This window comes from Anarhichas minor, unplaced genomic scaffold (genome assembly GCF_050575085.1).
Source record: "Anarhichas minor isolate MPS153535 unplaced genomic scaffold, ASM5057508v1 ptg000017l, whole genome shotgun sequence".
NCBI lineage: Eukaryota > Metazoa > Chordata > Actinopteri > Perciformes > Anarhichadidae > Anarhichas > Anarhichas minor.
In genome coordinates this window covers 4,022,537-4,035,993 of record NW_027466463.1, presented here as the reverse complement: position 1 = coordinate 4,035,993, position 13,457 = coordinate 4,022,537, and the positions used below count along the sequence as shown (strand labels likewise).

At 41.1% G+C, this 13,457-nt stretch overlaps 1 protein-coding gene across 7 annotated transcripts in view; it reads left to right on the top strand.

Moving 5' to 3' along the window:
- Positions 1-13,457, top strand: part of myocd (myocardin) — a 121,907-nt gene that overhangs the window by 49,685 nt on the left and 58,765 nt on the right. For 5 of the 7 annotated variants that reach the window (XM_076093014.1, XM_076093018.1, XM_076093016.1 and 2 more), the window contains exon 3: positions 11,604-11,795. The exons of 1 other annotated variant lie outside the window; for it this stretch is intronic. In XM_076093014.1, coding sequence (XP_075949129.1) covers positions 11,660-11,795 — 136 coding nt within the window. In that variant the 5' untranslated portion in view covers positions 11,604-11,659. The remainder of the gene's footprint in view (positions 1-11,603; positions 11,796-13,457) is intronic. One more of the 7 variants, XM_076093013.1, reaches the window with a different exon arrangement.

Genomic DNA, 13,457 nt, shown 5'->3' with positions numbered 1-13,457 from the left:
TGGTATTGATTGTTTTAAAAGCCTCAGCAGACGGAGAGGAAACAGATTGTGAACAAACAGAGAGAGAGGTAATGTTTGAAGGCCCTGCCTTGTTAAGTGGCTTCTGGTTAGTAGACCCTGAGCAGACTAATTCGAAAATGTACCTTGATCTTTACCTTGAGTTGGTTGCGGGCCCGGTGCATCGCATAGAGATGCTAAACAGTGCCTCCATGCGTCAGTATCAGATGCTGAGGAGCACTGACCAAGCTGCGATATCTGACACGTTGGGCGAGAGAAGGGGTTGTCATAACAGACCGAGAGAAGGGGTTGTCATAACAGACCGACTATGCCTAAAGTGTTATATAACTGGTTAGTTAAAGGCCAAATGCACCACTTTTCTGTCATTAAGGCAATGTGAGTGAGATAAAAGCTTTTTAGAACGGTCACTTCGTAAGAGCCTTTTCCTTTATAACATAGGCCTGACCTAACTGTTTGCAGTGGAAATTGCGTCTTCCTTTCCAATCCGGATTAGTCCGATTCTACATGGTGACACACGGCAGGACAAAAGCAAGGTAAACACACAGTAGCCTCTTAGCTTGCAGCCTGACAGTATGAATTGTCAACAGAGTTTTTTTGAGATGGGACACTAAAGGAAGCTGGGGAATGCATGGAAATGCTTGAATGGAAAGTGGCAGAGTGGATTCCAGGGAGGTCCGTGGCTGTTTTGCTGCTGATGGGTATGGTGCGTTAAAGCTTGTCACACAAAGCCCAGCAGAAGTACACTCTCTGTAAACTTTCCGGGAGCTTTTTAAACACTGAGAGTGCCAGCCTACCCAACCAGAGACGGAGCAGGAGGCACAGCCAAAATGTCCCAGTCGCACACCCCTGGTCCACACACACTCAGAGTACGGCTCCTTTGTATTTATATTGCCTTATGTATTTAGATTACATGGCTTCTTTGTATTGAGCAGGTTAAACACACAGGCCATTATTCATGTTGCCAGGCAGGGAGCCTGTTCAGCAGCATGGAGGAGCAGTGATGTCACAGAGGTTATTGCAGGATAGGTAGAGTGTTGGAACATTCCCAACTCACCAGCAAACACAGCCACTTGTACAACAATTAGATACATATAGAATCAAAGCTTAGTGATTAATTCTTGCAGAGCTGACAACTTGACAATGATACTGATACAGGGCTTCACACAGAACCCTGGAATCACAGCACCCAGCCCTCATGGTCAAACCTGGTAGTATTACCTTTTCTATAGATGTATTCTGTGAAGCCTGAGCACAAAACAGCCTTCCATTAACTTTATACAGCTTCCTTTTTCTGTTTATCCAGACTTATCCAGAGAAAGGACAAAGCATAGTCAGCTACATAGCAGGTGCAACATGCATCCATCACCGTAAATGGAACAAAACATCCCTAAGGCAGTGAACACATATATGTAATAAACATAAACAGCCCCATGATTAGAAATAGGGGACCTTTCCACCGAGCTAACCAACACTCCAAAAGTTAGAGATATTTTATCATATATGACATAAAGCTGGATCAGGCTAATGTAACTACTGAAAATATTATTAAATACATCTTTTTTTAAATGGACGAATCAACTAATGTTTGCATGGTGTGATCCTCACTTTTATTGCATTGCTGTTAATCTTTAGGACTGTTGAACTGTAAAGTGCGGGCTGTGCAAATTAAATGATATGTCATGCACAAATAATAATCAAACATGATATAAAGATTAATTTACATTTGTCGAGGTCCAGACATCAGAACACTGTGTTAACTGATGCTGACCGAAGTTCCAGTTTCAGGATGATAACTCTGTTCCCTTGAAAATTATCAGTTTGGCCAAGAAACGTAAATTCTGTCAAGGGTTTCCTGCACAATCCCCAAAGCTCTTTAAGTTGGTCCTCTGTGTTCCTGTGAGTTGGATCAGTTTTAGCCCAGTTCAGACAAGGCCATGGTCACTTCTCCTCGTTTCCATTTTTCACCTTGTAGTTTAACAGTCTTTCTCTCTTGGTTTGTGAAAGACAAAGAATGTGATGAATTGTAATTGCACTTTCCTTTGCTACCTTTTTTTATGACAATAAGATGTTTAGACTTGCACATTGTTTGATTGTAAATCCTCTCTCAACATGGAGGACGTACAGAGTGAGGTCTGATGCTCACAGGGTGAACAGAAGACCATTTAACTCACTGCATGTCTGCCTCTGTGTGTCTTGGTGAGTGTGCCAGTATTGATATTTGGCATATTTAGACCTTTGACCTCCTCAGGTTGCCTTCCCCTGGAGCTCCGCTGGGTGCTGTAATCTTTCGGCACCAGGGTGAGAGGGACACGGAGGGGAATCTGCTTAGGGCTCTTAATGTTGAAGTAATATTTCCTTATCCACCACGTGCTAACACCTTTGAAGTATTTGGTGAGTTCTGAGGAGCAGACATGGAAGATGATGTATTCATAGAGTGTGTTTTTCCTAACACATCTGGTGAACTGTAAAATACTAACGGATCCTCTTCTGTGGAATATCTTAATCTCTCTTGGCATGTATGACCAGACAAGACACCACGCAAGACCCTGCTGCTGCACACTATTCCAGCTCATTTCTGTTGGATGTGTGTGCAAGTGGGTCTGGGACATCTTCCACTATTTTCACTGTGAAAAGCGTTGATGAAACGCCTGTGGCTCGATTCCTCATGTGATTGATGTGGATAAAGGCCGTCAAGCTAAACAGTTTGAAGGAGGGGAATACTAGAAGCCCAGCTGCATTGACAGGAGCAGAAACATCGGGCTGACTGCAGCTCCTCACTTACCCTCTCATACTAATCACTAAATTCACACACTTACTGCAGCCATTTGACAGAAGTTTGGAAGATGTGTTGGAGCCACAATACGCTAGATTTTCAAGTAAAAATAAACAAATGATCTGTCTGGATCTTAAAGTACCTCTGCAACAAAGACATATACATCACCAAACTGAGACCCTGCAGACATGCTGTGTTTGCACAATGTGTTCCTGGTGTCTGATTTGGACAACATCCAGCTCAAATACACAACAAGAAAGCATGATGTGTGTAGTTTACCAATGTCATATGGAATTCTATGCATTAAAATGCTTCAAACAGCATTTGCTGCAAGATTTTCTTTAGATGCTTTTTTGTCTTTTCAGCCAAACTGTTGGATGCTGAAAGTGAAAATCTCATTCATATTCTAAATGGAGGATTTTGATTGTAAGCCACAATGTTGTAATCATCCAAGTACTTCCCCGAGCTATGCTGCACTACACTACCCACAATCCGGAAGTGCAAAAGCGGCGTGTCCGGCTGGTGGAGCTCGCTGTTACAATGGAAATGTTTACAGCACCCGCTATTGGCTAGTAAGTGGTACATGTTTGCACAGACTGGACCAACATGGCGGTTTGTTTGGAAACTGTCTCTTATATTACGAAAATAGTTCACCGAAATTTATTTCTGACAACTTCTGAGTAGAGAAATTAGCAACACTGTTTACTTAAAACCTCTTAAACCCGAGGGTCCCCAATATTGGGGACGTAGAGGGGGTACACACATGTGTACAATTCACTTTTGCGAAAGGAATACAAAAGTAAAAAAAAAAAAAAAAAATACCTGTGTAACAAAGAGATTCTGGGCGAAACAACCATGGGAGCCATTTTACACACTGCAAAACACAATTATACATGAACTAAGATCATATCTAGAAGAATACTACAAGTTTTACCACAAAACCACGTTTTTCTGGACAAAAAACTGCGTACTATATACTTTGTTTTGGTCTGGCATGAGAACGCGCGGAGCGATCTTGGCGGATGAGCACATGTAGCAGGGCCGTGATTCGACCCCGCGACGAATAGCGTCGTCGGAATTACTCTCTTTCAAACGTTATATATATAAGCCAACATCAGTCACATGTCACCAGCAAAAAAATTGGGTAAAAAAAACTTACGTTTTGAAGATGAAAAACGGATTTATTCCATTAAATTTTCGAGCAGCTGCTTCCTGCTTCTCTCCCCTCCCCTCTGCAAGTGAAATCAATGCGCTGCAAGGCTGAACGAGAAAATGCCAGGGTATTCAGCAAGGTGGACTAAACCAAGTAGAGAGGGGGGTTCGCCCTGCATTTTGCGATTTCTAGTCAGTAAACAGACCCAGATACGATCAAACACCCCCGCATAGCTCCCGTTGGACTATCCCGCATCTAAAACGGTTTCACACGTGTAAATCGGCTGATCACAGGCCTCACCAGGGTCACATAGACACACATTATGAGGCATTTATTTTTATGATTGACAGATATGACACATCATAACTGCTCAACATTGTTGAAAATGGTGTCAAACTGCTTTATTATGATGTATTGAACACTCTTAGTGATAAAGCAAGTGAATATATAGTTAATATGTAGTTATATAGTATATAAAATGAGTATACAGCAATGCAACAGCTGGTTCCGAAAATCTATATTTTGATTTTTATGACCATTTATGCTGGCCTGCTTCACTCAATCAAAGTAAAAGATGTTGTGGGGACATGTAAAATGTGTTGTTCTATGACTGTGGCGTGGTTTTAGGCCAAGCCAGGCATTATTTTAAAAAAAAAAGTTCAAGTGCTTTTTTTCAGGTGAACCTGGAACTTTTTCAATTTGAGCTGTGCCATAAGTGTATCAGTTATTAACCAGTAACATATGCACAATATTTACACAATTCAACACATCTCACAAGTGTTACCAGTATTAAAGCCATCAAAATTATTAAAATAGACCTTGTAGTTAGAGCTTGGGACTCTCTTGAGTATGGGGATGCAATTTTTGAGCAGAGGGCTAAAAATAGGGCTAGGGTTTAAGAGGTTTTAATTAGGGCCCGAGCACCGTCAACGTCGGGCCGCGAGGACCCTATTGAAACTGTAGGAATTATTATTATTTTTCTCTCCAAAGAATCGCCTTTTTGGGGGCTTTATCATATCCGAAAACGCACCAAAGTTGGTATGCATATCAGGACTGTGGGAAAATTAGATATTTTATGGGTCCCATGCTCGAGTATGAGAAAATTGCTCGCTAGCGCCCCCTAGAATTTAGCCCCGTCATCCCGTAGGTCCGATTAACTTGAAATTTTACACACACATGCAACCGAATGAGGTCTACAAAAAAGCCCCTTGAACCCTTAAGCTCCGCCAACCAACATTTTCTGTCATTTTGAATTTAGTGAAAAACACATTTTTGCAAACTCTTCCTACACGCTCAGTCTGATTGCTTCTAAATTTGCTGTAAATCAGTATTGGATCGATATCATAAAATGTTATCAAAAGATTTTTGATATCTCATTTCGTTTAGAAGACATGGACCATTGAACTTGATAGGGCGTGGCTTTGTTTTTCAAAACTCATAACTTCAAAACCATTTAACCTATAATTGCAAAATTTGTCGCATATGTGCACATAGCATTCTGTACCCTAACATTTTCATTCCATTCAACCACTAGGGAGCGATACAACAGGAAGACAGCGTTATGTGACAAATGGAATCCGATTTACATGCAATTTCCTTGATGTGGTCTGCACTTGATGTAGAGCAACATAATGCATGTTTGCGTGTGCTATCTAGTGCAAAATAGTGGATACAGGAACTGGTGGAATATTTGAAAGAGGGGGAAGAAAATGCTACAAGCACAGTGCGTCTGATTCGATCCCCAGGCCGCTGTGTAAGGACTCATACATGGGGCGCTCGCTATACAGGTGAGCTTCTGGGGCTTCAATCTTCAAACAAAATGTATTATTTACACAAGCCTTTTGCATTACCCTTTTTCAAAAATCTTGCTTTTTTTTTTGCTCCAAATCAAATAGATTATGGTCATGATTCATCTTGTCGGTTGGCTTAGTGGCTTAGGGTTTTCTGAAACATCAATGGAGTGAATGCATGGGCAATTCAAGCCCTTTCTCACTACCAGGGCATGAAATGGCAACGCTTTGTCACGTCCCTTGGTGCCTGATGCCAATGCACAAGGCACCCTGACTGTCTGACTGTCTGTCTTATTCTTTCCAGAAGGTGCAAAGAGATCTTATCTCATTACTGTAAGTAGATACACATGTATATTTGTGGAAAATATGCACAAAGAAATGGAGCAATATTTTTAAAATGTACCATGTTTTAGGGGACTTTTCTTTTTAGATTTCACATCAACCTTTTTACTTATTTGAGTCATAAATTATACTGACCAATAAAGGCTCCGTTGTGCTGCCGTATAGAAATCCCTCAATTAATTCATTCAAACTGTTTCTAATAATTGAGAGGAGCTGTGACATTATACCAAACTCTTTAACTATACCAACGTCCCTTATGTTGATTCACAATGTGCAGTAGAAAGCGGTATTGTAGCCTTTCTTGGTTTATTTGAAACATCTGACCTTTCACATCTCTCCAACGCTCTATCTGCCATAAGTTACGGCAGCTCTGTGTATGCGTCAACTGTCACCCGCTGCTTTTAGGGGCCTTCTAGACTAAACCACATTGGTCATAAAATAGGAAAAAGTAACAGAAAATGTGAGTCTTGTTCAATGCAGTTTCAAATGAATAATCCCATGTCCTACAGTAAATCCAAGAAAGAGCTAGGGCCAAAATGGTTCAGCGATAGCGTACACCATTTCATCTTCATGTCTTATTTTAAGAGTTGCTGTTTTTTATTTTTTCCTTCCTTGTCATTTGTTTGTATTTCTGCTGATTCCTTCAATTATTACCTTCTCGAACTTTTAAGTTTGCACAGCACTGTAACGCTGTCATCGTTTATAAATCCCGTAAATGGGGGAAGAAAAAAGGCCACTGGGCTTTTTTGGAAAGTTCTTCAAAAGCCAGGCTCTGTGTTTACAGGTTGAGAAAGGGCTGGGATGTGGAGCCTGCAGTCTTTTACAACGTTGTCTTGTCTGTCACTTGACAGTTGACTGCCGTACAGCTATCCCCCCGCTTAGCAAACAGTCCTGTTATATTTTCCATTTGAAAAATCCTAGGGGTCACCAGTGTGTGTGACTGTTGGCTGAAGCCAGATGGGGGTTTTCCTATAAACAAGTGTACAGGCAGTATTTATACAGACTGTGGCACCTGACGCCATAACACTCATGACACTCTGTTTAGTGGCCAAAGTTGCCATAAGTCACTTTAGAGAATTAAGTAAATATTTTCATTATGGCCATGCCATTGTTTATTATAGAATGGCAAAAGTTCTAAATCTTGCCAAATCCTCTGTTAAAAAATAATTTAATAACAACTTGTCTAAAGTGAAGCGTCATGTACATGGAGCTGATTCCTTTTCATTATTCGCAAGTCTATTTAGTTTCAAACAAATCCAGAGACACCACCTGTTTCAACCACAGTGTGAGTAAAGGCTCAGGTTAGAGCCGAGCAATACACAAACCATATATAAATAGAGTGAAAATGTTGGCTGCATTCAGAGGAGGATACAAGCATACCTCTGGCCTGTTGAGGGGCACATTGTCTCATTCAAATACAGTATGTCACCCATCACAGATACCGGCTCATATTCCACTATGCTAAGCATTATCAGAATCAGAATCAGAATCAGAACCGTTTATTGCCAAGGAAGTTTGCACCTACAAGGAATTTGTCGTGGCGGCATCATGCTGCTGGATCAAAGCTGCAGGAGACATGAGGATGCATGGTACAGTACTGGATGCTGAAATGATTGGAGATTACCATTTGTCCTGATAATGTTGAGTAGAAGAAGGAAAGCCTTTTACGATGAAAGCATTTCAGTAAAGAGTGTTGGTCAGATTGGTGCTCATAAACAAGTCAACCTGTATTATAACAGCACTGATCTGGAAACAGCCGACTATCATTAAGCAGAAGGAATGATCAAAATGGGCTCAGCTGGAGGATCTCCCATATTGATTGCAACATAAATTCACAATCATCAGTTGGAAATCCTGGACTAACCCCATATCACAAGCCATGAACGCCTCCCGTAAAGTTGGCTGTGCTTTAGCTCGGCTGGTGGTCGCCAACAAGCCCCGGAGAGTGTGAGAGGAGCAGGAAAGAGACAAAAGGAAATAAAACATACTAGATGGGAGCCCTCAAATGAATAATTCAGTAAAGGCTAAATGTGTGAATCTTTGGCTCTAAATCTATACACATAGAAATAGAAGGTACTTCAACAGGAAATACTGCAGTCTGTATTTTTTTTGTCTCATTGCTCAATCACAGTAAAGCTGCTCATGAATGCCACAAGAAATTGTGTAGTGACTTTGTTGGAGCATAGAATACTATAATAGGAAGTTGACTACTAGTAACCAGCAGCCCACCATTGGTGCTTAATAATGTAAAATAAGTTCTTGCATATTTTTCCTAACATTGTCAAATGACAAGAAGTACTTTTTGTCTTATCGTAGTCTATAATTCAGCAACACTTAGAGTCCAACGCAACTTCTGTGGTCCACTACTGACTGGACCACATTATAGACGTCAGACGTCTGTCCCTTTATTTATTTATTGCTGTTAAGTTTCCAATCCATGTGCCAACCTGAACATCAAAGTGACAAACTAGCTTAGAAAAAGGTAGCTAGTTAGCCTTTACATGCTAACTTAAACACTCAAGTTATTGGCAGCAGTTGCAATCAGTGCTGTGGTCATCAAATATGGAGGACAAGGTCTGACAACGCTGACCCCAGAGTTGGCCAGTGGAAATGCGGTGATATCACAAACTACTTCAGTACCCTCCCACACTGATGTTGCACCAAGTGGGAGTGGCCACTGGCTTTTGAAACCCTACAGGCTAATGCTATGGCCAACATTCTATTATTTCATGTCATCTTTTTTGCAGAATTCTTCCCAAACTGACTTTGAATCCAAAAGCGAATCTGTTTTCAGTTATCATCTAAATCTTGAGCTGCTGTTAGCAAAGAACAGAACTGAATTTTAAGCTTGGGGATTGGATGTTTCTTGCCGAAATGCACCTTGGGAGTCGAAGTTAAATTTCCCCAAAAGGGTTGTACCTTCGGCTTTTTATTAAGTACCAGTTACAACACTTGTTGATCATATTGAAGAAAAATAAGCCCCTTAAATTTCTGCTTTTGGTATTTACAAATTCAATTTTACCAAATAAGTACACAAGTCAAAATAAACAGCAAAGATTTAATTCTTATCAGAAATAAATATGAACCTAAGTTCAACTTTAAAGGTTTCATAAATTACATATGCTACATATTTTGCTACATCAGTGACAAAATCTCCAACATGGCGTCTTTAAGTGTGACATCACACAAACAAGTTCTGTGAGCAATAAGTCAAACAGTGCCAGGTAATAAAGATTAACATCCCACCATGCAGAGGATATAGGAGGGTCGTAAACATCCCGAAGCAAGTGGCCGTCGGCCTTTCCAGTCACTCCTTAATCTGTGAGTCATTAGGGAGAAGGGCAGATAATACAACAAGCATTTGGCCTAACCGAGGCAATCAATAAGAGGACAACTGTTAAGTGGAACCTCCTATCGGCTCATCTCGATGGAGCTCCAAGTGCCACGTGTCTCGGCTCTCATTGTGTTGACACAGAGATACAGGCCACCATTCACTCCACGCTGCCTCAGATAGCATCAGACTATAACCTGGCTCTTTTGAAGACAGCCTTGTTTTCCTTTTCTCGTTCTTTCATCCACACTTTTCTCTTCAAGCCTTTAAGTAAATGGGCATTTTTCTTCTGTCACTCTTGTGTTGTAAAACCAGCAGATTCACCGATAACTTATTATAGTATGAGCTAATATGAAACATCATCATAGTTGTCCTCTCTTTGTCTGTTTTCCTCTGCCTATCTCCACCTTTTTTCCAGAGGAGTTGTCACTGTGGTATAAATTGTCAGAGAAGGCCCTTTCTGTCTCTGGGTGGGCTTTAAAGTCAGGCCCATCAGTTAAGGCTTCATTAAAGTGGTTCCTCCTGATGCTCCACAGAGAAGTCCAGTAACTGTTGTCTGGTTTCTGCGGTAAATGCACCGGTTTGTTATTGTTTTCCCCTGGGTGATGTTTATGTACAGTAAAGCGTGCAACCCCTTTTTGTTCCTTTAACCACACTAAATGTAATCTGTGTGTCAAGATACGGCCTGAGTAGATGCAGTGCCTTCAGTGTTGTTTCCTAGAAGAGGCGACTGGAATCCCAGAAAACTTTTCTGAGTTTTTACAACAGCGTGGCCACATAAATTAGTGAGTTCAAATTCATGTCCTGAGAGGTTTGAAAGATAACCGAGGGCTTTCAGGTGATAACACACCCTTTGGCGGCCATGTTGAAGGGCTTAGGCAGCACAGGCTGCAAACAGCTGGTTGTTTTAAATGTATAGCAGACGTCTTGACTTCCTTTCTGGTTTTTACCGAAGACTGTAGAAAAATCCTCATAGATTATCCTCATAGACACTGAGATGAAGTTTTGAATCCTAGATTTGGGTTCTGGGTTTACCACCATCTTGGCAGTTGATGGAGCCAGACATTATTCAGATGGGGAGATACCCAGGTAGCCTGCTAAGGCCGGACAACCACTGGTCTACATACGGCTGCCAGATTGTGCTCAGCTCTCTGGTGGACTGAAAATCACCTTGAGTTAGAAACAGGCGGGAGAGTATTTGGCCGAATCAGTGATAGGAAATGGTATGTTGAAATTGATCTTGGTGGCTCTCACAATGTACCGGACCTAATAATTCAAAGTGTGGTGATTCAATCTCATTTGCTTTGCATTGGGAGCCTTTCTTTGGATTTAATCGTCCCGGGATACCCTCAGCACGTTTCTATATTCTAAATATTGAAGTATAAATCTATACTGTTTGATCCCAAAATGTCATTTTTCTTGTGGCAACAATTGTGCAGTAAAACTGGTTCCTTGACAATAACCCAACCTACACTACTAAGGGAGAGTTCTCTAATACGTGTTATTTTTATAAGCCACTACATTTATGAGAGTTTTATTGTCCTGTAAGCATATGAGCGCTTCTCCAAACAGAGCTTATTAAAGAAAACAGTAATGTATGTTTGTGGTGCCCTATGGTGCAGGCCTCAGGAGATGATGGAGTGGATGGAGCGACAGGCTGCACAGAAGACTTGGCTTGTCTGGGATCTGAGTAAGAGGCTAATTTTTCACGTCGACACCTTGTGGGGGCTCTCTAAGCTACTGAATCCACAGAGTAGATGTGTTTAATATTTGCTCAGGAGGTAGGAAGGTCTGCTCTTTGTAAATTGTGTAAATTGATAAGTTGGCTGCAGCGGAGGATAGTGGCTGATGGAGGGATGCATCTGCGAGGTTGAAAGCAGGCTTAAAGCTCTGTAAACAAACAGACACACGCTCTGCCTGAGCTGAGATGGACCTCTGAGAAGAAACAATACAAAATCTAGAACTCGCGTTGTATTCTGCAAAAACGAACATGACTTCACTCCAGCTCCACCACCGAGGATTTTTCAAATGCAAACACTGAAATGGTTGTTTGCTGTGTCCTTCGTGCTGGTTCAAACTCAATTAATGTTGGCTCTCAAACTGTTATAGCTGACTGAGGGAGCAGTCAGAGTCAAGTGTTCTCACTTTAATGTGATGGCAGTATGCTCTCTCATTGGGTCCTGTTCTCTTTGAAAGGGAAGTTGAGGTGACCCGAGAAGAGATGTCGTCTAGCGAGGATTGAAGTGTGGGCCATGAGTGCAGTGAAACGCTCTGAGGTCCTGGTCAATGGTCCAGAGGACAGACAGCGACCCGGACACGTTGCTCAGCTGACGGAGAGGAGAAATCATGTAGTGAAGAAGCAGCTGCCACCAACAGAGGGCCGGAAAGGTAAGCTCTTCTTTTTCTCATCCAGGGAGCCATGATGTTGGCCAGTTCAAAGAATCCCAATGATTCTCCAGATGACAGCCTCTGAAGATGTTACCAACACTGCAACTTTTAGAATAAAGGAAAACTGATTATAGAGAGAAGAACAGTGTTGATCATGTGATCGTTCTTGCTGCCATGGCAGCTGCACCACAGTAGTTCACTTTGAGGTCAATAGGCTTCTTACTCTGATCACACAGTTTAGAACCGTTTAACTAGAGAGATGTTTGTGTCTGTGCTCTGTGCTCTGTGATGTCTGGTGGTACAATGCTCATGTCTCCAAACACTGTCAAGCTGTCAGTTTGACTGAACCACACCCACATTATATTAATAACTACTACGTTTTCTTTCTGAACTGTATTGATTGTAGCTTATTTAGTTATGCATATGTAATGTTACAGAAATAATTCACAGGATTTTAAACAAACTTTTAAGGGGCATTAAAGCATATTTTAAATATGCAAGAAAACTCAAAGTCTCCCATATGGCAGATTTAGAGTTTAGAGATTAGAATGTTCAAATATATTGTTTTTGCTCCAGTATCTCAAACAATGTTTGGATTGGCTCTTTAATGAAACAAAAGTTTCTGGAGATCTGAATTTGTTGTGGACACACTGCTGATCACTAAATACATAAACAACATGTATGCAGGTCAATCTGTGTAAAAAGGGTTAAAATAAGGCAAAAAATGCTGGAGTCAACATTGTATGGATTATGTAATAACAAACTTCATATATTTATTTCAATTGTCATTGTTCTATTTTATGGTATGATTGATTATGTTTTGAGATTTTACTCTCTTTGGGATGAGCACCACGTCCGACTTTAATGATGTCTCAGTAGTTTGCATGTTATCATTCATTAAGTCCTAATTTCAGCACCATTTTTTTCATCGGTGCCTCTAAGGAAAGGAATCATTTGGATGTGAAACCGAGTTCATGCTTGCTGTTGACCTTAAAGAGCCATTTAGAAGAGCCAAGTGCACTTGTTGTTGTCTTGGGCATTCAGTTTCAAGGACAGTAATGATAGTCTTCAAGTGATTGATGAAGTTGTCTGAATCAATTGAAGAAGCAGAGAGTAAAACACAAACAAGCTCACCTCGATTTGATACGAGCATTATTGTTTTGTCTTGTTTAAAAACTAAAAAGTCTTATTTTAGCCAACGTACATACAGCAGGTAAGTAGGTAAGTATGCAAGTCACTCATCTTTGCCAAGAGAGTCCACAGGCCAGATAAAACAAGGTTGTTTGAACATTTTATTGAATCCATCTGATGATTAATCCATTGTGAAATATCTCTGCTTCTCAGCTTCACAGCCCAAATCAAGCTGGCTTAAATGCCACTCGCATCACAGAGCTGAAGGTGAAAGTATCTCAGGAATCCTGTGATTCAAATTGCTATTTTTAGACCAATGTATCCCCACGGACTCTCGAGATAGCAAGAGCAATACACAGCGTTTCTCTCCGCACTCCTAGACCCTAAAAGTTTTCCATGATGTCATGTGTGGCGCAGGACTGAGAGTAATTGAAGAGGCAGATGAACATAAACTGGAATCTCCTCAAATTCAGCCATTCATTCAATCGCCTTATTCTTCCAAACAGACTGTAGACGTCAGGGACGAGAGCA